Source organism: Indicator indicator, chromosome Z (assembly GCF_027791375.1).
Source record: "Indicator indicator isolate 239-I01 chromosome Z, UM_Iind_1.1, whole genome shotgun sequence".
Lineage (NCBI taxonomy): Eukaryota > Metazoa > Chordata > Aves > Piciformes > Indicatoridae > Indicator > Indicator indicator.
In genome coordinates, this window is record NC_072053.1 from 36807328 (window position 1) to 36834381 (window position 27054).

At 40.7% G+C, this 27054-nt stretch overlaps 1 protein-coding gene across 2 annotated transcripts in view; it reads left to right on the forward strand.

Annotated features, from left to right (window-relative positions):
* Positions 1-26210, forward strand: part of MRPS27 (mitochondrial ribosomal protein S27) — a 45933-nt gene extending 19723 nt beyond the window's left edge. For both annotated transcript variants that reach the window (XM_054397879.1, XM_054397878.1), the window contains exons 5-11: positions 12711-12825; positions 13334-13412; positions 14722-14837; positions 15235-15337; positions 17630-17772; positions 21536-21688; positions 25823-26210. In XM_054397879.1, the coding sequence (XP_054253854.1) occupies positions 12711-12825; positions 13334-13412; positions 14722-14837; positions 15235-15337; positions 17630-17772; positions 21536-21688; positions 25823-26062 (949 nt within the window). In that variant the 3' untranslated portion in view covers positions 26063-26210. The remainder of the gene's footprint in view (positions 1-12710; positions 12826-13333; positions 13413-14721; positions 14838-15234; positions 15338-17629; positions 17773-21535; positions 21689-25822) is intronic.
* The last annotated feature ends 844 nt before the right edge of the window (positions 26211-27054 follow it).

Below are 27054 nucleotides of genomic sequence, written 5' to 3' on the forward strand. Positions count from 1 at the left end.
ACTGTCTCTCTTTAAATAACACATCTAGCAGTACAGTAATTTTCTGAAAAGAAAAAAACAATCACAAAGCTGGTAAGAGCCTACACATTTGAAACCATCTGACAAAAGTGCCTGAGCCAGTTTTGCCATGATTGTCCTGGATTTGCTTACTGGTCCATGTGCTTGACATCATACACAGTGGAATAAAATTTTTTTGGTTTTCATTGCTAAAAATACTTTTCTCATGAAAATGTGCGATTGGAAGAATAAAAAAATGCCGACAAGCTGTTGCTCATTGAGGCGTGATGTGAAATGTAAGTGGATTCATGGAGAGCTGCCTATCAGCCAAGACCTGGCTATGCACTTGTGCTTTTTGGAAATGCAGCTGTGGCTGAAGCTACAGGTGAGCACCAGGTGTTTTGTCCCCTCTCTTGCAGGTGTTTATGCTTAATATGAAAACCTTGACAGTTTATCCTATAGCTTTGCCTCTCTTCTGTCCATGGGATACAGAAAGACAGCAGAGCGCATGAAAATCAGACTCTGGCAGTAAATGAGAAGGACACAGGTGATAGGTCAAAATTAGGTTAACTTGAACGGTTGTTCTACAGTAGCAAATCAGAGATGCAACCAGAACTGTGCAAATCCAGTTTTTTAAATGTTTGTCAGCAAATGAAAAGTTTGGCTGTTGCTTTTCTGAAGTTGGCTACTAAGATCCATTCAGTATTTGTATTCCTCCAGCACTGTGTTGCCAGCATCTCCTTTTTGCTTTGGTTACATGCAGTGTGAAATTGAAAAACATTGTGGAATAAATGGTTTTGCTCATCCCACTTCTGTGTTGTAACCTTTGATACTTAAGTCAGAGGAACACATCGCTTGCAATCTCTGCAAGTTCAGCTGTAAACAAACTGTTTTCAGTGTCAGGTTGTGTCAGTGTGTGTAATATTACAGTATTTTGAAGCTATTGTGTGATATGTTTCTGGGAGATTTTTTTTTTTTAAGAATTTGAGCAGAATAAATGGAAAATGAAACATCACTTCAATGTGGACTCCAGCTTAGTGAATTAGGTCTCTGACAAGATTATGTTATTGTTATCTCTGGTTAAAGTTAGGCAGTGCATTAGGCACCATTAAAAAGTTACTGTTTGCAAATACTCTACTAGCAATATCTAGTTACAGGCTATTTTGGTTGTTTGATAGGTTGGTTGGCTTTTTACCCTGAGAAGCTGTTACTTGCTTTTGTTACAGTAATGTTAAAGGATCGTACTGTTAATAGTTTAAGCTTAGCACTAGAAGGCAGAAGTTCCTAACTTCGGTCCTAACTCTAATCCAGTTCCCTTTATTATAAAACTTGGAGTCAGTCTTGTCAGTTTGAAAAGCCTCTGGTGCTATGTCTCTGTCCAGCTTGATCAGTGGAATAAAGGCTTGGCTGTAGTGTTCCTGCAACCCCCCTACTGGGAGATGGAGATTTGCTAAAGCATGTGATTTTTATTTTTTTTTTTAATGAAACACCTAGCTTGTTTTGAAGCAATTTATTCCCTGAGATCACATAATAGTACAGATAGCCCTAGTTGAAGAAAGCCCAGTACTACTTGGTACCCAGGTTTTAAACTTAATTCCAGTATGCTTCTAATGGGGAGCTAACTTTCTGCTACAAACTGACTTTCTAGCAGTTTTTAGCAGGATATTTCTCTTTTACAAAGTAAACTGGGTACAAAGGTGATACCACCAATTACAAGTGGGCTATCACAAACGTGTTTATTGTGAAAAATGAATTTAATTGGTAACTCTCCTGCTGGCTTTCAGGCAGGTGGAGAATTAATTGAAGTAACAGTGGTTATCACTGGGGTAATAAAATGGTAATATATCCATATCAATACTGTATTAATCTATGCCTTATATTATAGCCTCTGTGTTGACATGTTTTCAGAGTAATAAATAAAGATTCCAGCAGAACTGACCCTTCAACAAGCTTTATTACAGCAACTTTTAGCCTGACACAGTTACAAATTGCTGAGATTCAAAAATCTCCTCGAAGCAAGAAATGTGTTGTGTTGTGCAATGTGGAGTGTCTCTCTCTATGTTTTTGAATGACAGGATGCCAGGAAGAGATACAATTAATGGGCAAGTTGTTTCTAAATTAGATTTTGTCATGATTGGATAGGGACAAGTAAAGGCACTAAAGCGTATCTTACCAGAGTCACTATAGCAACTGCTCATGCCCATCATTCTATGTGTTTTCCTCAGCCTGTGATACTCTCTGTCCAATCACTAGATTATTAGTGGCATTTATGCTCAAAACCAGTCATTTCAACTGTGTGCCCTGAAGTACTTTTAACAGAGAAACTGTAGGAACTGTGTCCTTTACAGTCAGTGGTTTGGAGAAATCACAGAATCAATAAGGTTGGGAAAGACCTCGAAGATCATCAAGTCCAACCTGTCACTCAAGACCTCATGACCACTAAACCATGGCACCAAGTGCCATGTCCAATCCCCTCTTGAACACCTCCAGGGATGGTGACTCCACCATGGGAGCACATGGGCAGCACTTTCCAACAGCTAACAACTCTCCTCATGAAAAACTTTCTCCTCGCCTCAAGCCTAAACCTCTCCTGGCACAGCTTGAGCCTGTGTCCTCTTGTTCTGGTGCTGATTGCCTGGGAGAAGAGACCAAACCCCTCCTGGCTACAACCTCCCTTCAGGTAGTTGTAGACAGCAATGAGGTCACCCCTGAGCCTCCTCTTCACCAGGCTAAACAATCCCAGCTCCCTCAGCCTCTCCTTGTAGGGTTTGTGTTTGTGATCTCACCAGCCTCGTTGCCCTTCTCTGGACATGTTCAAGTATCTCAGTGTCCTTCTTACACTGAGGGGCCCAGAACTGGACACAGTAGTCGAGGTACAGCCTAACCAATGCCGAGTACAGGGCAAAAGGACTTCCCTGCTCCTCCTGGCTACACTATTCCTGATGCAGGCCAGGATGCCATTGGCTCTCTTGGCCACCTGGGCACACTGCTGGCTCATGTTCAGGCGCCTGTCAACCAGTACCCCCAGGTCCCTTTCTGTCTGTCTGCTCTCCAGCCACTGACCCCAGCCTGTAGCACTGCATGGGGTTGTTGTGGCCAAAGTGCAGCACCTGGCACTTGGACTTGTTGAATGCCATCCTGTTGGACTCTGCCCATCTGTCCAGCCTGTCAGGGTCCCTCTGCAGAGCCCTCCTACCCTCCAACAGATCAACACCTGCTCCTAACTTGGTGTCATCTGCAATTTACTGATGACTGACTCAAACCCCTCATCCAGATCATCAGTAAAGATATTGAACAGGATGGGGCCCAGCACTGATCCCTGGGGCACACCACTAGTGACAGGCTGCCAGCTGGCAGTGGCACCATTCACCACCACTCTCTGGGCTCGGCTCTCCAGCCAGTTCCTAACCCAGCACAGAGTGCTGCTGTCCAAGCCACAGGCTGACAGCTTGGCCAGGAGTTTGCTGTGGGGGATGGTGTCAAAGCCCTTGATGAAGTCCAGGTAGATACATCCACAGCCTGCCCCACATCCACCAGGCAGGTCACCTGGTCATAGAAGGAGATCAGGTTGGTGAGGCAGGACCTGCCCTTCCTAAATCCATGTGGGCTGGACCTGACCCTTGGCCATCCTGCAGGTGCACTGTGATTGCCCCCAAGATGATCTGCTCCATAATTTTCCCTGGCACTGAGGTCAGGCTGACAGGCCTGTAGTTTCCAGGTTCCTCCATCCAGCCCTTCTTGTGGATGGGCATCACACTGGCCAGCTTCCAGTCATCTGGGACCTCTCCAGTGAGCCAGGACTGGTGGAAAATGATGGAGAGAGGCTTGGCCAGCTCATCTGCCATCTCTCTCAGTACCCTAGGATGGATCCCATCTGGTCCCATAGACTTGTGAGGATCCAAGTGGCTCAGCAAATCCCGAACTAATTCCTCATGGAAGTCAGGGGTACTACACTGCTCCCTGACCCCATCTACCAGTTCAGGAGGCCAGTTATCCTGATGTCCTCCTGCCTTACTGTTGAAAATTGAGGCAAAGAAGGTATTTAGAACCTTAGCCTTTTCCTCATCTTTAGTTACAACGTTTCCCTCCAGGTCCAATAAAGAGTGGGGGTTTTTCTTGCCCCTCTTTTTAGCATTATTATATTTATAAAAATGCTTTTTATTATCTTGCACAGCAGTGGCCAGTTTAAGTTCTGACTGGGCTTTTGCCTCTCTCAATTTTCTCTGACATGTTCTAACAACATCCTTAAACATATAATGTTGGACTTTTTGTTCATTTTGTTGTTATTATGACGATACTCTTCTTTTTTGTTGACTGTGACTCTTTGAGTGAATTTCAGCTTTATGATGAAACTAGTATGGATTCTTCATGTGTGTAAGAAGAAAATCTAATTTTTCCTGCTGATCTGTTCCAAAAGGAGTGGGAGAGATACACAGTGTTGGATAACAAGACACTATTATCCTAAGAGGAGGAGAAAAATAGAAATACTATATTAAATCTGTTTATTTGTTTCTTTCATTGGGGATATATCTGTAAGTAACAAGAAGTGAAGCAAATCTTCCATGGTCTCCACCTCATCCATCTGTCTTGACCATAAAGGAGTAAAGCCAAAAATTGGAGGTTTTTGTTCCGTAGTTCATATGTGAAATAAAATTCTAAATGTTGATAAAATTATATGGTTTTATTTTCTCTGTGAAACTAAACCAGGCAGCACCCCATTTTCTTTCAAAAATATCTGTACCATCACAATGCTCTGTAACAGTCACACTGGGCATTCTAAATGGCCTGGTTTAGCTTTAGTGACCTAGCTGGTGGCCTTCCTTTAACTTGACTTGTTTAAATATTACGCTTGGAACAAGGAGCTTTGTTGATACTTGATTTTTAAATGTTAAGACCTTTGATTTCTGAATAGACAGGGCCTGTGACTAGTCAGGTTGAGGCATGCAGAGCACCTTCAACCGAGCTGATACAGAAGAAATCCTATCTCGTTCTTTTGAGAAGTGAATGCCCATTGGTGTTCTGTCAGGGAGTGTATAGTTTGGAGTATTTTGCATATGGTGGTGAGGGCAGCTTTTTAGGAAACTCAATGAATGGCCTGGAACAGTTTTTCCCCAGCAAAGTAGTATGTTGTTTGAGCCCAGACTTTGCTTTTTGAATTTGGTATGAACTAATTAGTATAAAGGTTTGAGGCAAGCCTGTGGGAATACTCAAATTGATTGAGCTGAAGGATTCCTTCTCTATGTGCTTTGCAAATGATTTTAGAGGGTTTCAAGGCTACCTAATATAACCTGATGGCAGAAGGTTGGAAGAGCTGCTTTGCTTCAGTCAGTTCTATTATGGTAACATTCTATGGATGGAAGGACAGATAAATAATCGAGGACCTTTCCAGAGCCAGGAATGCCAATCAAATGTTTCAGACTTTGCTGTGGGCTCTGGATCTGCTGCTATTTCTTCCTGATGGTGCTTACATCTGTTTATGTATAAGCAAAGCATTTCTTTTCTCTGCTTCTCCATTCATGTGCTGTTTTGTAATTTTAACATAAATCTAGGATTTTGCAACTTACTTATATTTGATGATACTATTTTTACTCTATTATGTATTACGGCTGTTCCTTGTGTTTTACTCACAAGTATGTCTTAACTCCATCAAAAAAGAAGAGGAGCATTTAGTGATACAGGAGATTAACAACAATTGGTAGAAATGCTTGTTGTATCAGAAATTCAGCTTGTCATCTCTCAATCAAATGTAATAACTGCCTGTCAAAGTGGCTAGGTCAGTAAAGGATAAACAGATCCTAGCCAGTGTATGGTTGATTGCGATATGCAGTAGTAATTGTTAGACTTTGTGAAGCTAAACTTTCAGGAATGTGGTTTTGAGCAACTGAATGCTGAATTGTGTCTCTTCAGTTGTTAGGAGAGGGTGATATCCTGAGACTTCCTAAATTATAATGTAATATGTGCTTCTACCCAAAATATTTTCTCTCCTTTTTGGTGAGGACAATGTCCAGCATAGGATCTTTACTTGTGGGTTCCTTCACTTGGAGGAGGTACATTTCAGAAACCTCCTAGATTGCTGATGCCCTGCTGTGTTGGCCTTCCAACAGATGTCAGGGTGGTTGAAATTTCCCATGAGTACCAGGGATTATGAACGCAAAGCTGCTCCTATCTGTTTATAGAGGGACCTCATCCACTCTGTCTTCTTGGGCAGGTGGCCTGTAGCAGACTCCCACTATCATTACTTTCCCTTGTCTTTGCTTTGATCCTCACTCTCTGTCGCCACTTCATCTATCCCCAGGTGGAGCTCCATGGACTCCAGTTGGTCTTTGATGTAGAGGGCAACACCCCCTCCCCTTCTTCCCTGCCTGTCTTTCCTGAACAGCATATACCCATCTAATCCTATGCTCCAGTCATGAATCCTATGCTCCCCTTCTTTGGACGCCACATCAATCAGTGGTGGTAGAACTCTGTGTAGCTTCTGAACAAAACATGCTGTGCAAGAAATATGCATCCATTAGAAGCAGAGCGAGCCTAATTTTGAAGAATAAATTTTATGATTAATCAAGAGCTAAATTTGTTTAACACCAAAGATCAGGGAAAGCCAATAAAAATTAAAACTGACTAAGGGCTGAATGTGGGCTTTGTTCAGGGAGTCTGCAAATGATATCTGTTCTTGTACAAGAACACATTTTTGCCTCAGTGTTAGACTATCCTCTGTTATACTTGACTCATCTGATTTTTTTAAAACCTGTCCTGTTAATGCTTTTGTTAATTTCTTACACTTCATATGCCAGTTGTGTTTTTTATTTCATCACAAAAGGGAAGTGTTCCTCTGTGTTTCCTTGAGTGTAGCCGGTAATGCATGAGGTATTTCCTATAGGACTGATAGGACTGTGAAATTTTTTAAAGGGTGAATACTAAGTGAAGTGTAGGGTGAGATGAAGGCAAAGAAAAGGTGGAAAAATAAAGTTTTGTTCATGTTTAAAAGGAAATTTCAGTCAGCAAATATTTTTTTTTCAGGGTTGTTGCCTTTGACGCTGACACATGAGCAGTGCCTCTGGGTACATTTAAAATGCAGACAATTTTTCCCAAGGCCTGTAGCTTGAAATGACAAACAAAGGGAGAGTTTTGGGTGGTGTTTCTTTAGCCTTCCAGTCTTCAAGCTAAGCCTGCCTGGAATTCATTTGATCATGCACTGTAGCTTAAAAAATGTGCCTGGGAAGAAAAGCACATGGCATTGCCAAGGAGCTTCACAGCCCTATATGACTTGTGTAAAATATAGAGTGATTTTGGATTCATCCATTGCGAGAGCTTCTTCCTGGCTCACAGAGATATTTCTGACAATATTTATTCATTTTAAGTCTCCTTACATTTTGCTTCAGGGTTTTTTAGGATTTTAAGTGGATGAGAAGAAATCTGTCTCTCGCCCCTCCTAATTAAAGCGAATGAACATGCAAACCTATATTTCTGTCTATTTCTAAAAGAAGTAAGAGAGATCTGAAGTACAGGTGGAAGAAGTTTCTTACAGTGACAACTGCCACATACTTGCCTTATTTTCCTGGACTGGTTCCTACAAGGGGACTGGGAACATAGGAAACCTGTTGTCATGACCTAGTTATCCTGTACCAAGCATGGTCATCAAGGAGTGGTTGTGCTAAGATTCACATAATTCCCTTGGAGTAAATAAAGGTGAACTGACACCAAACAGCTGATTAATTTGGTTTATTACATTAGAGAGAATCAGAGGGAGAATGGGAAGGAAAAAAGAGAGGGAAAAGTAGAGAGAGAAAAGAGAGAGAGAGGGTGAAAGGAGCAAAGGAAGAAACATCACTGTTCCCTGAATTCAACTCGTAGAATAATCACAGACACAACCCCAAGTTCTTGGTGGCAGGTGCACTTTGAAAAAGGAAGGGCCCTCAGCGGTGATGGCAGAGGGAGCCATGCGGGAAGTATGGAGCAGAGTGGTGGTGGAGCCAGGGGACAGACTGTGTGGAGCAGTGTGGGGAGCGCAAAGCAGGGCAGAGCAGAGCAGAGGGAGCAGTGCCCCGGGGCTGGCTGTGCTGTCAGTGTGGAGCGGAGCCATCAGGCCTGCTGCAAACATGCGGACACCCAGACGTTTCTGGTGCCCCATCACCCTCTGTGGGGTGGGGGCGATGCCTCCAGAGCTGTGCAGAGTGCGGTGTGCACACTGGCCTTGCAGTGGCACTGTTGCAGGACTTCCAAAATAAGGAAAGAGGGAGTACCCATCTCCACAGAAACTACACCTTTTAAGACACACTGTCAGGCCAGGCCATGTCATAAGCTGTTCAAGACAATAAAGCAATTGGTATCTCACACCCGTTTAACTCTGAGAAAAGCAAAGTAACACATCTAAGTAATGTCTATTAAAAATAATGAAAGTATGGTGATTGTTCAGTGTCCTTTTGTAATTTGTTCGCTTCATTGCAGTGTGGCAAAAAATGGTACAGGAATACCTATAGCATAAGAACATAGAAGAACATCGTAGTACAAGAGGCTTTATTTAGGGAGTTGGTTTTATGTATGGTAATGCAAAATTAGCAAGTGAAATTTAGAAAGTCTTGAAGAAGTCTGGATGCCTAAGAGACTCTGTGTGCACTGAGTAAGTAGATCATTACAAAATTATTTCTCATTGGGTCAGACAAAATTGGAGAAAGGAAGAGGACTCATTCTCCTTTTTCACACCTGGAGGGAGAAGAAGAGAATAGTGTATGGCATGAAGATGGCCTTTGGCAGAATTAGATTGACCCTTCAGAAAGCCAGAGAATAAAACGGCCATTTCTGATCAGCTTAACAAAGAATTAGAACAGAGCTGCTGAGCTGGCTTTGCTTCCATAAACTAAATGGTTCCTACTAGTATATTCTGCAGTACTTGCAGATTACTTCTGTAATCCACCAAATTTTCCTTCACCAGCTTCCTCATTTGTCCCCAAAGCAACAAACTCCTCTGTACCAAGCTGAGGAAGAGGATATGGTCCAGTATCTTGCTGCTTCTCTTTGTTCTCAGGCTTGCTGTATTACTTCCTTAAGAGTACTAGGTATGTGAAAGCAGAATGAGAGTGCATCACCACTTGATGGCACCAAACAGATTTGAAAAATTATGAGAAATAAATAAATAAATAGGGAAAGCAAGTCAGCTTTTCTGCAGAGTGGGAGAGCACCAGCAGAAGCAGTGTATTACTAGAGAACTCCACAAAAGGCTTTCAGCATCTGATAAATTTTCCATTGTTCAGTTTCTTTAACACAGTATGAGTACCTCAGCACTGTTGTAAATAATAAACAACAGGGCCTTGTGCAGGAAATCAGTAAACTAAAAGGGTATTTGTAGCACAATGTGCTGGCCAGTTTGTGAGGAAGGGAGAGCGTGTACTTGTTTTGCTAAAAATGTTCTGTTTGCCTTGTACTGAGAGCGTGCACTTAGTGTTACCTGTTCCAACTTAAAATCATTTTACAAGTACAAAGTAATGGTTTAATGAAAATCAAGTTTTTGGACTGCATCATTGGAATAATTTTTTAAAATAAGGAGATTTCTAGTAACATTGCACCATGTGCTGTTAGATTCACGATGACCTTGGCATTTCAGGAGCAGCTTGTCTTAGAGATATTCCTCTTGTTCTCTGCAGGGACAGATGTTCTCAGTTCAGTGACTGGTGGGACGACCATATTGATTCTTTAACAATCAACATTAAAGTGTACCAACAGGGAGCTCCCCTAATACTGTTACAGATGCATCTCCTTGTCTTTTCTGAGCACATTAGAAGACTCATGTGTTTCTTGAGTTTTTATTTGTTCTCACAAAAATGAGTTTCAGCAGCAGATATATGCAAGATAACCTCCCGGTCTTTCCATTAAACACATAGAAATTGCTAGAGGCTTCCTTTATTTAATCACTCTGAATCCTCTGCTCTCTGCAGTTTCGGCTTCCCTGTCGTTTCATCTCTCCCTGAACATACTGCCTTGCTTAATTATATCCTGTTTTGTGGAGAAAGAGAAGGAGGAAGATGTTAATACTCGTCCAAGTGACCAGCACTCCTCTCGTTTCTCTGATTCCCTTCCACATAAAAATGTCTGCCACAATATTTGTTTAGTTTTTCTAGGTTAGCTGTAAAAGGAGGTACTCTGCTGGCTTCTCTTCTTGGTTCGCAGAGTGGAGGAAGAGCTCATCTCAGCATTTTATGGATCAGAAAAATAAAAGATTGATGTATATGTGTTTCCCTTTCACTTATAAATCTCCTTCTGCCACATCTTGGGTTAATGAAAGTGTGTAGTGTGAGGGATCATGTACTTGCATATGTATTATATTCTTGTTGACATGGAGACGGAAAAATATTGGCACCATTCCACTCTTTTCATTCCCTGTCAACTGTTTTGTAATTAATTATTAGAATTAACTAGAAAAAATCTTTTGGCTGAGAAGCTGTTTGCTTTTAATTTGCATCGTTCCTAGCACAGTGGAGACCTGGTCTGAACATAAAGGTCTTTACAGTAACATACAGTGATTACATCTAATGCATCCCGTGGTTGTCCATACACACATACTGAAATCAGTCCCAACCCTACAAAGATCATGCAAAGATTTTTTTTAATTTTTTTTTTTTTATAACATGACTGTGAATTTTGTGCGTATCAGTTCCAGAAACTTCTGGTGATTAAGGATCAGTTTCATCCTGTTTCTAGACCACATTGTGTCCCTATTAGGCCTTTTACTGCCACAGTGGCCTTGAAACCTAGAAGCATTTCACCATTGCAGCATGCTGTAGCATTCCTGAGGTGCAGGAGTCATTTGGATTGCTCAGGAATAAATGCAGCTTTGCAGAAAGGTGTATATTCAAACCCATTAAAACCTTTGTGGGTTTTTTAAAGTATTTACTTCCCTCCTGTGTAACTAATTAGTGGCAAGGATAACAAACACTGTATCAAAAGAAAGGCTTAAGTCTTTGAGAGAATGGGTGTGATATTTTTATGACAAGTCAGTTGTTTTCTGCTTGTGAAACAATATTAACCATTTAATGAAGTAATTTTAAAAGATTCTGGCAGCTTTTTTGCTGGGTAGTAGTGTTGCACCATGACCTCTCTTAACTGGTTGGTGAAACAGTCTGTAGCAATTAGAAAATTGTTTCATCAAAATATGGTTAAATCCAAATGCCTGTAATTGGTATTTGCTTCCTGTAAGCATTATTGAAACACAACTTTAATGAAAGCAAATGTAAATTCTTGCTGTTCCCAGTATTTGAACTCCAGAAGGAAGAAAATTGGAAGCAATTAAAGCAACAAAATGGATATTTGTAATTTAATACTGAATGCGTGCTTTTCTTTTCTTTTTTTTTTTTTTTTTTGTTAATTCTAATTTAATAGGAAGATTTCATGTGCTGCTTACAAAACTGTTATTTAGATGTTTTGTAGTTGTTGAGATCTGCTTTTGGCATGGATGTCTTCTGCATTCTGAAGGCTCTCTAGGCTGCAATACTTTCCCAGGCTTGGTCATCTGTGTAGCCCTCAGCTGTGGGATGCAATACACAGAGATTCACTGAAGGGGAAAGAGAGTTGGTGGCCATGTTAATCTGATAAATGTTCTGGAAAGCGTGCTCACTCAGATGGAAGAGGCAACCCTGCCTCTAAATGGTGCTACAGCTTGGCTTGAGGCTGCAAGCATCTGCACATGAGCCCAGCTCAGTTATCAGTGTTTTCTACAGGAAGTGGCAGTCACGTCTGTGCTGGGGACTGAGTCCATTTTTCATGCATACATTTTCAATTGAGAAAGATAGTGTGCATCGCTTCATACTGGGGTATGAAATTCAGCCCAGGACTAAGGCAGCAGCTCCTGCCACTGGACTCTTACTTGGGTTTTAAGTCTCCAAAGAGAAAAGTGTCTATGTCTGAGTAAGAATGAAGTAAAAGAGGTCAAACTTAAAAGTATTTAATTTTACAAATTGGTTGAGCACCAGAGATTGCCTGGCATGAGTGCTGAAACCATGGCATGTTGTGTCTCAGAAGAGGCTAAAGAAATAGCTATCAGGAACAGTGCAAGGAGGCAGGGGAGGAGTGTCCAGCAGTGTTTCCCCACACATAAGGCATGCCTCACTGATGAAGCATTTCTAAAGCAAGTGAAGCATACAGCAGCCCAGGGATGGCCTGTACTGAGCCACAATGAACTCTCTTACAGGGTTGAATTGAGGCTTGAGTTAGAGAGGGTGGGAGATGACAGATTACACAGGCTTCAAAGATTCAGATCCAGATGTATTTTGATGTAATTCTGGTATTTGTTGATGTTTCCAGTCATGCAGCAATGTTGCTCTTTGATGAGACCAGAAACTGCAGTGTTACACAATCAGTAGAACAATCTCATTTGGCCTTCATGAATATACCAAGCTATTATTTTATAAACTACTCCATCTTTTTGGTGGAAAAGCTCTAAAACTTCATGAAAGTGAGAAGTTTAAAGTATTATGCATTTGTGAAAAGGACGGATTCACCCTTTGTACATGTACAAAAGTGTATCAAAGTTTTGTTTCTCTTGCTTGCAAGAGCTAAGTGGAGCTCTTCGAAGAGCAGTGTTTGTCTGCAAAGTCAAGATGCAGACAGATTTATATCTGAGGTATGAAAGGCAGGGGTTTTGAAACTTAGTTTGTTGAGTGGAAAATTTGTTTCTATGTTAACAAAGAGTCATGTTGTCTCCTGCACATTTTACTGTCCTTTAGATTTCGCCATAGTCCAAATAGCTGGTACTTGAGAGACTGGACCATCCACAGTTGGATCAGGCAGTGCTTAAAATACGGTGCACAAGACAAAGCCTTATACACATTAAAAAACAAGGTAAGTTTTTACCAGGAAAAGCCATTAATCTATTTGATCAGCTTTCTGAGACAAGTGTGACTTACCTGAAATTCCTGTTGCAGACAAGTTATGTAAATCATGGGTTTAGGTTCAGATATTTCTTTGTCAACTCAAAAATTAATGTTGCACTTGCATTTTAGCCCAGGCTCCTCATGGTTTTTATTGCCTCTTCTTTCCCAAGAAGCTTTTTTTTTAAACTGTGTTGGTTTCCAAAACATGCTACATGCAGGAGAGGCATAAAAACCTGACTGGCAATGCACCTCCTGTTCCCAAAGGCTCAGATAACATGCCAAAAGTCAAATCAAGTATATACAAAATTAGAAGATATGTATTACAGGAGCAATGCTAATCTCTTTCCGTTGCTTGACTGTCATACTAAAGCAGTGTGCAGTGCCATGATTCTGATGTTTCTGATACCTGGAGCACTCTGCTTGGAAAGATTTGAACAGCATATTTACACAACAATTTTTTTTATTTCCTTCTTCAGGTTCAGTATGGAATTTTCCCAGATAATTTTACGTTCAATGTTTTGTTGGATTGTTTTATAAAGCAGAAGAAATACGAAGGTAGGAAAATACGTATAGTTTCTACATCTATAGTTGTATGCTGTTATATCTGCAGCGCTTTTATTTGCATTAAAAGTTTCAGCTGTATCTTCTGTGAGGTCACCTTAAAACCACTTCTCCTTTCTTTAAATTACTTTTCTGCATATTTGTATTTCATTCCTGTTGTGTTTCTGTTTAGTACATAATTCTGAAATGCATATAATTCAGAGTTTCTACTGTGATTAGTTGCATTCCAAATGTAAACTGTTTTCACCAGATTTTACAAGTCTGACTTACCTGCTGATGACATTGTAGGAGTCGTTATTGTCAGTTAGAGTGTTATAAGAATCAAAACTTATGTTAGTACAGTTAATCTTAACTACATTTAACTATTCAAAAAGCTACACCTCTAGACGGTACACTTTCTATCTGCGTACTGGAGAGAGCTAGCTATAGTGAATTGCCATATTGAGGTGTCTGTCTTTCACTATCGACTGAGTGTTGAGGTGAATGATTTTACGTGTGATGACAGGTATTTAAGACATTATTTTCACTGCAGCCACTTGTAAAACAAATAACTGAAGGGGACAAGAGAATTGGAGGACTTGTCTGTAGTTTGCCTCATGGAGGTCCTCATAGTTGGAAAAGACCTTTAAGATCATCGAGTCCAACCATTATCTGGCTCTACTAACTCTGTTCTGCTGAATGGCAAATTATTACATATATTTATTTCATTTTTTAGAGCCCCCTTATCTATGAAATCCTCCTTATTCCATCTATGTTTCTGTTCTGTGACAGGCTCAAGGCCTTTAGTTTAACAAACTGTCCTTTCTGACAGGGAGTATCACTGAAACTCCCCATGGAGCTTGTCCAGAGCACTGTTTGCTGAATACAGTGAGTGCTGTACGTGATTTGTGACAACATTTCTTCTCCATTGTACTCTCTTGTCACCTCAAGGACAGTGATTTTTAGGCCAGTCTTCTCTGGTTTGTAATCTAAAGCACAAAGAAGGTTAGTTTTAGAGATTTAAAAAAAAAAAAAGTTACTGATTGAAGGGCTGAGCAAAGAAGAACCAGTTGAGTGTAGAGCTGAGTTTGGAAAGCTCTTTTACTGTGGTCTGATGCTTTTCAACCCATTCTTCCTTCTCACTATGTTTGAATAACCCAGATGAGGAAGACCAATTCTATATTACTGCCATAAGAAGTCTTTAACTTTTTTCCTAATTAATTCAAAGCATACTACAGCAATAAAGTATCAGTGAACATTAGTGGGTGTGAAAGGGAGCTGTGTAAATTTGCACTTGTTGATTATGTATTGTTTTGCTCCATAGATGCTATGGCAGTAGTAACAGAAATTATGCTGCGAGAAAGTTTTGATGAGTTATCAACACAGATTGTTTCTCTCTATGTTTTGTACCAGTACCTGGCAACGAAGTCTGAATATACGGTAAGCTGACCATGCTTAAAGTGACGTACATAGCCTCTGTTTCTAAGTGTCGTGGTACAGTCAGTTGGGCCCTTAAAAGAAAAGGTTGCTCTGGTACAGAAGCCATGTAGTTCTCTTCAGTGGTGTTAAACTGAAGCAGGTGGTAGGACAGAGGCAGAGCTTGGTCAGTGTACATCAGTGTAACCCTCTGTCCTGAAGGAAATGCACAAATTGACTTCCATGAAGAATTTCAACCACTTGTGTTTTATTGTTTTCTGGAAGGAGACATGTTTCTCAGTATAATGTGTACTGTTCCTCAGGATATGCTGTATCTCTGAATGTTAGACATATTTAATGATTCTTCATTGCTATAAGATCTCTGATGAAAGCAACATGTGCATTACTACATTACTTGCAGTGGGAAGAGGAGAGAAATCTTGGAGCATCGCTAGTGCTTACAGGTCTAAAGCAAGCAAGCACTGTGGGTTTTAGCTCCCAGCTGTATGGCTATGCACTCCTTGGTAAGTTTTACCACTCTCACAGTCATCTTTTCTCTCCTGTCTTCAGTGGCTGAATCAAATTGGCATTGGCATCTTTGCTTTATTAAAATTTAATGAAAGAGGAGGCTATGACAAAAAAAGACAGAAATAGTAAAAGGAACAGTTTCAGAGTTAAGGCTGAATGTGTTTTGTAAGCCCAGAGGGAGGTGCTGATTTGAATGGTGTGCCCTTTATCAGACAGCTTCAGAACCTACTTTAGGGCTCCCCATAGGTTTGGATTGGCAGCTGAATGAAAGAGGACATTCTTAAAGAGCAGTAAGCTTGGTTTGTTTGCAGACCAACATGTTTTCAAAAAACCCAAGAGTTCCATAACACAAATTTAAGGTTATGGACAACAGACTCTATTTTGAGTCAGTGAGCTTCTTAAAATAATCCTTAAATCCTTAAACCTCAGGAAGTTCAGAGAGCAAAGCCTGAAGAACACTACATTTAGAACATTTTCTCCTCACTGTAAAATTGTTTCTGTTGTGAATAGCAGATAGCAGTACCTTTATTCTGTATCTGCTAAGGAGTCTTCACTGCATATGATATGATTTATTATTAAAGAGTAGTTAGATCAGAGTACGCCCAGAACCAGAGGGAAGGAGAATGGGGAATAAGATAAGTAATTCTTGCATTTCCTCTAACCTTTGGAGGAATACAGGTCAGATAGATTTTGTCTTTCTCTACAAAATGTTTATTTGCTTGAAAATAATTAATTAATTTAAAAGTCACGATTATGCAGTTGTTCTACTACATTATATTTTATTCCAGAATTTATTGAGGACAATAAAACATGCACTTGTTCTTAAAATGTGGCCTCAAAATACAATGTGTGGCGGCAGTTAGGATGCTAATTGGATTTCACCAAGACTGAAAGGCAAAAAAAAGGAGACAATTTTGAAGATTTCTTTGAAATCAGAATTTTGCATAGAGCTGTAGTTCATTTTCCAGTGGACATGCTGACACAACTAGGAACTTTGTTGTGCAGTTGCCATTCAGTTTGAAGTATTTTTTATGTCATATAGATTGGTTAAGTCACATATGTATTTCAAAAACAAACTGCACTGTTGCCTGTGAGCAGTAGTACTTGTTCCATGACATTGACATTCAGTGGATCAAAAGCTATTTACTGATATGTCACATATTCCACAGTCTTGCCAACACTAATGGAACTTACCTCTGAGAGAATGAAAGATATCTATGGGCACAGAGTAGCCTCAAGCACCTCAGCTATTTTCATTTACCCCAAGTTCATAAGCTTTGTCTGTACATTTATTACCTTGCTTTCTCTAAACTGTTCTCTTTTATTTAAAGAAGAGTAAGGTGTGTTTCATAGATTTCTCTTGTTACAGAGTCAGAGAATCACAGAATCGTTTAGAAAAGACCATTAAGATCATCAAGTCCAGCTGTTAACTCAGCAATGCCATGTCCACAATTAGCCATATCTCTAAGCACTACATACCCAGAGTGCAAATTAGAGAGCTTGGATACAGCTCTTGTAAGCTACTCTGAAGTGCTGCTATTTATTATATTGGCAACACCAAAATCTAAACCTTAGACGATCGTTATAAATTAGGACTCACCACCTGCAACATGATGTACATTTCCTATATTACGTGAGTTTGGTGTTGCTCTTGTATTAGTCAGAAGAAAAGCCATGTTGTCAGTGGTGCTGCACATCACAGGTCTTGCTAAAAATCAGTGAAGACCTTGTTGAACAGAATGTCCTAAATCAAGAACCGGAATTTGATTTTGGCAGGTCTCCTATGTTTCCTCATGGGAAGCTCCATGAGAAATAAGGGTACTACGTGGTGTAGTTAGCCAGAGCATATGCTGTAAACACCGTACAGTCTGTCCATGGCACGTGTACTCATGTGTCCAAAAGGCCACAAAGGTGAATCCAGTGCCTCAGACTTAGTGCGCGTATACTGCACACTCAGACCCTGGATGCTAAGGAGACATTTGTCAGGCATCCTGCTCAAAGCTGGTGTTATAACTGCCATACAACCAGAAAACCTGACCACTTTTCCTCTCTTCCATCTGGAAACAATTTCTAGGCAAGGCAGGAGGGGGATTGAGGCATAAAGAAGACACCTTAATAAAATAAGGTATAGTATCTGTCAAAGCAGCTTTTTAGAGAAGCATGGTGTTTCTACTACAGAAGCCAAGACACTTGCTGTCACTTAATAAAAATACAGAGCCAACCAATATAGATTCTTGTCAAGACTCAAGTGTTGAAGTACTAACACCGAAGTGGTCTTTTTATGACAGGGAAAGTGGAGTTGAATCAGGGGCTAAGAGCTGTATACAATCTAATGCCACTGATGTGGACACCTGGATACTTGAATAGAGCCTTGCATGTGATGGAAAACGTGGCTTCATCGTCAGGGGACAGCAAAATCTGCAAAGAAGCAGTAAGTATGAAGGCTATAACCTGCTAAACAGGGAGAATTCCATGCAATCCAAAATCCAGTAAAAACCTGTGAATTCTATGCGTTGCTAATAAGAAAGAGGTACAGCAGTACTTCAGAGGTCTTTGGAAGACAGAAGTAATGATTAGAACAGAACCACTGCTTCAGTTGATGAGCCAGTGATAATGTCTACTGGCACGTCCTTGGGACTGAGTGTTATTGCCACAAATGATTTAAGTACATTTCCTAAGCCTTCACCTCCTTACAGAGACACCTAGGTCTGTGTCACAGGATGCGCATTGCAGTTAGGGTGGGAGGACACCTTTAGTTCTCAGGCTTTCGAACTCAATCAGAGACATACTTCTTAGCAGTGAGGATGAAATATCACATCTCATTCTTCTCTTCGCTTGTTTCTCTCCTGGCACAGAATACATGGAATTCTGTGCCTTCTGAGATGGTGGCCTCAGTGATACTCTTCCAAAAATGGAAAATGGTACCAAGTGATTTCAAGAAGAGATGTAGTGCCTTCAGTTAGCAAGGATGGTAGATTCTGTCCATTTATAAGATCAGCTTTGACTAAGGAACTTACAGCTTAAGAGTCCTGTGGGGCATCAGATCCTGGAATCAGTATTCCTAGGACTAACTTAGGAAACCACCACCACATAGGCTGGAGCATAGGAGCAGTATTGAGGTCTCACCTTCTCTTCTTGATACTATTTTCTGGTGATGACAATCTCCTGTTTGCTAGTATCACTACTAGGCTTGCAATCTCTGTTTTTCCCATGACAAAGGCCAGAGCACTGCTGAACAGGTTTTACTATCGCTCCATGCTTGGAAACAGCTCTGTGTGATACTGGATAGTACAAGGAAAGAATCTGCAATTTCCACCGTTTTGAGGTACCTCTTTTGGTGTGTGGATTTGAGGATTTTTTCCTTACTTCATGTCTGAAGAACTCAGCCTAATATGCTTGTGATTTTTTTCTGCTTACTAACACTGGGCAAATTAAGGAACTTCTCAGCTTGCTCTGTGTTGCAGATGGACATCCTAGTGTTGAAAGAAGGCTGCATCTGTCTGTGGTACAACAGGTCCTTAGAAGATCCCATCCTATGTTGTGTCTACTGATACAGTAAAAATAGTAAATGCCAGTAATATCTAGCTGTGCTTGCTTCACAGAGACATGTTTTACTTTGTTCAGTGAACAACTAAGAACTTCCACTAGTAAATTTGCTACTGGTTGCTAATCAGTAATTGCTAATGCTGCAAGTCTCTGTACCAATCCAGTCACAGAGCCCAAAAAGCAGTAACTGAAAGCCACTCAGAAATTTCCCTGAAGAGATACTTGGCCTCCTTCAGATTTTAGGTAGCAGTGTATAAACAGTAGCACAAGTCTCACAGGTTTCACCAAGCTGAGGACCAAGAGCAGTCTTGAATGGTTTGTGTGGCAGTTCAGGCTGGGTGCCTCCTGTTGCTGCCACGTAAGTTACACCTCCGGTGTCCCCAGTGTCCAATCCAGTAAGGTGGACACAGGAGACAGCGTATTGCTACCCACAAATCCTGCCCCCTATAAATCCATCTGCAGAGTCATTCTCTTCTTCTTTCTTCCCTCTCTGCTCCCATGGGAGATGCTCTCTAATGGGTAATGGTTGGGGAGTATTTCAGGCCTCTTAGGCCTGTCTAGGCCTAATGCCAGGAGAAGCAGGCTGGGGGGAGGGAGGGCAGTCTCAGACCTGGCCAGCCTGAGACTTGCCTAGCAGGGGGCGGAAAGAAAGAGCCCTGGGGGTTTGGGTACATCCTCAGGTGGGGAGAAGGGAAGTGTTGAGAGGCTTTTGGCTGCGGTATAAGGGACTCTGTACACTTTGGGATATTCTTGTCACTATGCTTTGTAGTTTTTTGTAAAACACCAATTGCTTTTCCATTTAAACTTTCCATCACTTTCCAATCCATGTGTGTGTCATTCTTTTGTCCCTCTCAGGGCAATAGAGGATCTGTCCGGCTCTAAACCAGGACAGTTTGTTATTACCAAAATAATTGTTGTGCATTTTTGTGACCCCAGTGTGGAGAGGAAAGCGTTGATCCATATCTTTGTGATGCAGAGTAATTACAGTCTATTGACTTGCATTGTCTGGCATTTTCTAACTAAATGCTTATTAAGATTTTACTATTAAAATCCATGCAAGATATTTTAATTATGATTTCCAACTAAAATGCAGTATTCTTAAGGATGAGGGACCAAGAGCACTGACCGGGTTAATGTTAGGTTCAGTCAACTTTCACTGAATTCAGCAGCATGGAAACAACTTCAAGTGCCATAAATCCATTTTTCTGTAGTATCATGGACCTCTCTTGGGCAGGATTAGGTTGACTGTTGTGCAAGTCTAATAAATCTGTATCATAGCACTGAGAAGAACAGGCTGTCCTTGCATGCCTGCACATTCACAAAGTTAGAGAAATATGACTCTGGTTTTGTGAACTTGGCTCTTTTCCAAAGTGTAATATTATTTTCTGGCTGAATACCATTATCTAAAAGAGAAGTTTTCAAATTAATTTTCTTAACTGTATGTTTTGGAGTAAACGTTTTCAAGTTATTTGCCCAATTGTAATCAGTCACTTATTCTCAAGCTTTATGGTTCCATTCATTTCAGACTAGAAGTATATCTCTTTTTTCCTCTACCATTACTTTCTTAACAACATACTAGAAATACTGTTTCAATATTGTGCTACATTGTTTAATTGTGAACAAGCAATACAAGTTTTTTGGGGTTTTTTTTTCAATTGTCTGAGAAAGTCTCTAAATGAGTGTATTTATTTCCAAGCACATAGTTATTATTTCATTGCTTATTTCATCCTGTTCCAGTACTGCTAGTTTTAAAGATTACATTTCAGTGTCAAGAATGTTACTTCAAATGATCTTAATTGTCATTCCTTTATCCTCGTATACTTATGCTAGGAAATGAAACCATAAGCATCAAGATCTCTTTTTCTTGGAGAAAGCAGCACAGATTAAAAAGGTTACACAGAGTGATTTCTTCCTGCTGATAAACATGCAGAATTAGGATTCATGGAAGGATGTCCTAGGGGACAACAGGATCTCCATGGTATGACGACATACCCTTGTGGCCAAGAGAGCCAGCAGTATCCTGGAGTGCATCAAGAAGAGTGTGCCCAACAGGTCTAGGGTGATTCTTCTCCCCCTCTGCTCTGCCCTGACAAGACCATGCCTGAAACACTATGTCCAGTTTTGGGCTCCTCAGTACAAGAGACAGCGACCTGCTGCTAAACATTTCCCTGTTTCTTTTCACTGAGGATGTATTGAGATGATCAGCTGGAGGTTATATTGTTTGAGCATTCTGTAGTAACACCATATTTAGATGTATCTGTGATTGTGTATCATCCTAGTGTTGTTATCACTGTGGCTACCATTTAGCATTCACAGATATGGTTGGATGTATGGCTGAGAGGTGACATTACCCTAATGCCCGACAGATCTGCAAATACTAGTCAGCACCTGAGTCAGGGAGAGTTTTAACAGAGGGTTGTGAAGTTGTTCTGTTGCAGGCATTTAATGTCCAAACTGAAGGATCCCAAGTACAGTAAAAAATTCTTCCAAGTTCCTTCTCCTTTTAGAATTTGATTTTCTTTTTTATACACAGAAGTCATCTCAAAATACATGGTAACTCATGAAGTTGTTTGTAAACATGACAGCAGTGTTATTCAGATCGTTGTCCCAAACTCTTTATGCTAATAATGACAAATGTAATTGTTCAGATTGATGCTCTGGAGACCATTTTGCAGTCTGCCTTTGAAGCAAAACCCAGTCCAGAATCAGCTGAAATCAAGGAATTAGAGCAGAAGGCACCGTGGGCAGAATCAGAAGAAACAGAGCAATCTAAAGTACCTGAATACTGTAGCAGATTCAAGGTAAGAGACTTTCGTTTATCTGTCTCCATACTAGAGAGTAGAAAGTAGTACGTGCTGGCTTACTATGGCTGCTAGACCCTTTTAGTGCATCAGGAATCCTACCTGGCATTTTTGAGACTGATGTCACCTTGCATTTCTACTTCTTCAAACAGCAAGTGGCAGCCTACAAAGACATAAATGCTTAAGGCCACTTGTCTTTTGTCTGTCTGATGGGATTTTATCTTCACTTTTCATACATCAAAATGATAAACCCAATCCTGTTCCCTCAAGTTGTATGTCATTAGAGATCCATTGTCTGAACTTCTGTGGGCTCTTGATCATTAAACTAAATTGCAATAGGCATGAGAGCATCCTGAATTTATTTTCCATTAGTGTATGCTATGAGTAAGTAGGAATGTTGCATCCTATACTTTCAGTCTGGGCAATTTAAGTATGACCTCCGTTTTATCTTTAGGTCATCACCCTGATAATGATGTGAAACACAAACAGTTGTTCATGAGGGTGCATGTATATATATATATACACCTGTGATCATCTGATCATCACCTGATCATATCATAGGTGTATAATGAGTTCATTTTATTTTATCATCTTTGATTTGTGGCATGGTAAAAAGACCAACAAAATGTGATTTTCTAGTTCCAGGAGCAATACTCTTTCTGTAGTGCTTTAGTTTCTATTGTTGCTGTCATGACCTTGAACAGAGACTGTTCTCATAAAGAAATTTCAAAACTTACAAGACTCGTATCCTATGGTTTGACCTCACATGCACACACTTTCCCCTTGAATTTTACTTATGTATGTAAGTTATTCATCACTAACCTTGGGATACTAAACTTAGTTTGTAGGCACTTAGAATTTTATAGTTAAAATGTTTGAGAATCAGCGGGTGCTTAGCATGCGATAACTCACCAAGTGTCTCAGTGAATTACAGTGAATTAGGCAAACAGAAATGCCCTTTGAAGGAGAGAGTGAGACATTTTTATGAGTCTCTCATTGTCTATCCATTGTTTATCCCCGAAGAAAATAATGCAGAGTGCTCAAAACAGGGCCTAAATGTCAAACTGGGCACAAACTGGTGCCAAGAGGGTAGTTTTCTTCTCGCTTCAACCTTTTACAAGTTCTGTAATTATCCCCAGTTTAGACATTCTCTGTTGTGACAGTGAGTGCCTTGACTTTGAAGCAACAAGCTTGCAGCCCAATGCTTAGCTCTAAGCTCTCATCAGAAAAGTCTGAATATAAGAAAGAAGTGTGAAGTCTAAACATCCATTAGTAATTTGTATGTAAAGAAGTCATGATTTCTGATTTTCTGGATGAGAAAATGAGCTGGACAGTCAAAATGCCATTTCAGATAAGCCTGAAAGCTCTCAGACCCTTCTCTGAAACCCATTAGGCCAGCACCAGCCAGTCTTCCCAGCTGAACTTCTGGACACCTATTGGCATAGTTCACAGGGCAGAGAAGTTCACTAAAAATCCATCCAAGTCTGAGGGAAGGTGGCTGCTCTGAAGCAACCTGGTGATTTGCACTTCAGCTGCTGAAAATACTTCAATGGCATTTTGTCCAGCCCTACATTAGCTAGGCAGTCCCAATCTTTCTCCTTGAGCTCAAAAGCAATTACTTCTGTCTTCTGCTTGCCCATTTATCTTTCACAAGTCATACATCTGGGTATGCAAGGAAAATTTGCTCCAGATACACTGTTCCTGCTTAGAACTGTAGCTTGTTTTGAATGGCTTTATATGCGTACTTGGACTCCAGGTCGCATACAACCTTCAGAACAGCCATTTGTAGAAGTACCTGAAAGAAATGACAACAGCTTAACTGATACGATGTGTGAGAGGCAGCTTGTCCTTCACTTCCACTAAAACAAACAGAACCTCAGGGCATTTGGCTCTTTCCAGATAAAGCCTTTAGACCTGTAATTTTGATTCTCTGTCTGATGCTGTCATTTGTGTTGTAATTACCTGTTTTCAGACCTCATATGCTGAGGCTCTCTACTCAGTACAGTGTTCCTCAGGCAATTTCTTCCAGCTGTGTAAATGATCAATGGGCAGGCATTTAATCACATAAATACTGGGAACACCCTCTCTAAAAACAGTTCTCCTCCTCTAACTGTCTGTATGCAAAGCCTTGGAGAATACTTACTCAATGACTGAGACACTTAAGGACATGCCCTTCTGGTACCTGCAGGACATGTTGCTTTCCTAAATTAGTTTCACTAATGTATCACAGCAGATCAGGGAATATTCCAGTAATTCAGTTGTACCACTAGTTTCTTAAGTTTCTTTCATTTTCAGATTGTTGTGTTTCTCTAGTTCAATTTCATATTTCTTAGTACATATGGCCCCTTTTCAGCACATTCTCAGTAGTGGTTAGTAGGGAGAGCTTGCAGGATCTAAGCCAGTTACACTTAAACTCCATATCTAACCTGAAAATTGGTCAGATTCCTTCCTTACCGACACATTTTATACTTAAGTGGCATCTCAAAGAAAACAGAGACAAGTACACCTAAATACTACAGAGTTTGGTTTAGTCCACAAGCTTCAAAGCTTTGTTTCCTTCAAAGTTTTGTTTCCTTTCTATGTCATAAAACAAAAAAACAGACACAGCCAGATACCCAAGCCCCTCAGACCTGCATGCCTACCATATTAAAGGGTACTTAATATGCTGTTGGTCTAGTTCAGACCTTCAAGGGTCAGGCAAAACACAACAAAGACTGCAGTTTGCCAAGGCAGAGAGAAGTGGAGACACCTGAGAGGGGACAAGAACAAGGCAGAGTTTCAAGACAGAAACTGGGAGGTAATGATACCTTTGCAGGTTATTGCCACCACAGGGTTGCATAAGAGGAACACTGCAACCCAGTAGCACAGCTTCCAGTGATAACTAGGAATGGAAGTCTGGTTATCTGCATGGCCCCAGAACTGCCATTTTTTGGGGGGGATGAATGATCCCCACATCTTCTTTCCACTGGTTATATTCAAGGGTCACAGAATCACAGAATGTTAGGGGTTGGAAGGGACCTCAAAAGATCATCCAAAGCGCAACCCCCCCCTGCCAGAGCAGGACCACCTAGATCACACAGGAGTGCATCCAGGCAGGTTTTGAAAGTCTCCAGAGAGAGAGACTCCACAACCTACGTGGGCAGCCTGTTCCACTGTTCTGTCACCCTCACAGTGAAAATGTTTTTCTTTAGGAGACATGCTTACTTAAAACATTTCTGCAAGTGCTGGGTTCAGTAAAACATTTTATTTAAAAGAACAATCAGGAAACTGTTACTATTTAATGAGTGAGCAAGGGGTAAAGAATTTGCCAGTGCCGTGTCATTTTTCTCCCTCAGGAAACTCCTTCATTGTGTATCTGCACTTTTACAAAATAATTAATCAGGATGTTAGCAAGCCATGAGGCTAAAGGTGTCAGAAAGCCAGAAACAGTAACACTGGGTGATTCATCATCTTAAGTGAATTAATGAACATTTTCATGCTGCCTGAAATCCAGAAAGTATAAAGCTCAAGAAAGAAATACTGCACAATTTCTTACTGAAGCCCTGCTCTTAGTTGTGTAGAATATGCCTGAAAAAGTACCCATCACTTTAGCACTTCTGTGTAGCCTGTGTAAGCATAGTTAAGCCTCAGGTCACAGTTGGGAGGCAGAGAGAAGTGGAGAGGCCTCAGAGGAACACGAACAGAAACCGAGGGTGAAGGAGGGCATTTTGAAGTGATGTGCATCTCTTGAGGGCGATGCTAATGCAGGCAATGTGAAGCAAATTGTTCACCAGTTTTGAGGTAAGACATAAACCCATTGTGCTTAGATTGTATTTACTGTGGTTGACTGGTCAGCTGATCTCTGTTGATGCCAGATAACTGAACTTTAAAAAATAAAGATAATTTCAATGGTTAATGAAAGTGAAACTTGATTGTTTTAATTTTATTGCTTAAAAAAGGCATTTCAGGAAGTGGTAGAGGCTACCACAGTCAAAATACTTCGCTGGGATAAAACAGTTACCCAGCCTGTGTAGCCCAGCTAACAGATTTAAACAGCTATGTATTGATTCTTATAGGGCAGTATTCTGTGGCTGATTATCTTGTGACTGACAGGCTCTCTTCTTCTCACTCCCACCAAATCTCTTTTTATGACAGGAGCTGTGCTCTAAGCTTCATTCACTTGGCAAGGTTGAATCTGAAAGCCTGTTAACTCTGACCACCCAGCTTGTCAAGGAAAAGCTGCCGGCATGTGAAGTGGAAGACATTGCAAAACATGAACAGAAGCTAAAGGAGTGGGAGCAACAATACGTGATTCTCACTGAGAGGGAAAGAGAGATGAGAGAAAAGGCTAAACAGGAAATGGAAGCTAGGAAGCTAGCTAAAGCGTCTGCTTAGTACTGGAACTCAAAGACTTTCTTAGTGGTATGCATTCCTGTCAATGAACTGCTGTGCTTGCCATTATTAATCCTGCTGCAAGTGTGACTGTATGTGCTCCTATACGGAAATTAAACTTTTGTCATTTTGCCTGTTTCCTAAAGTAAAGCACGTGTGGTTTAGAATCCTCTTAGTGTATGTATTTTCCTCCTGCCCTCAGCCAGACAGGGAGTGGGATGAAGACAACACAAAGAAACAAAGACAAAAGAAGTAGATTGCCTGGGATGAAAGGTGTAGAGGGTGCAATGAACAAAAGAAGAGAGAATAATTTCAAACACAAGTTGGTTTGGGAGGCTTTTCTCACATGAAAGAGTGCCTTGGCTGCTTTGAACTTCAGACACTAAGAGGATTAACGCATATTGATTGCTTTTTGTTTTTTAATCCAGCCCATGTGAAAAATTCAGGCCACTATACATGGAGTTGGAAGCCCAATTTTAGACTGTTTTAAAACACTGTAAGAGTTTCATCCTATTGAGTTGGCACTTACACAGGCACTCAGATGTGACTCCCCTCTAAGGAAGTTAGAAATTTCTGACTTTACTAGGGCTGATTTCTATTTATAAGTTAGTAGAGAAACATGCACAGTCACCTCGGCACACAACAAGGAGCCTCATACTGCAGTGCAGTTTTCTTTTATGTTCTGGAACGTCTTTTATGGGGAGAGTTGACCTTATTGCCCTCTTGTCTCAGCAGTGAACACAATCCTGTGCCCCATTCTTCAGATTGGTAGAACAATGCAGTTATTCATACACAGAACACAAGGAAATAGCACAGGAGGAAAGGATCATAGTGTTTTGGTTGTGGGATATATCAGCATCTGTCTCTGCTTAGATTCCCTGTCACCACTGGATATAGTGAACTGCAGCCATCAAATGCATGCACCTTACTGCAAGGCAAGTTCTGTGAAAATGGGGAGACCCTAGCAACAGCACTGCTATTTTTGCAGCTTATTA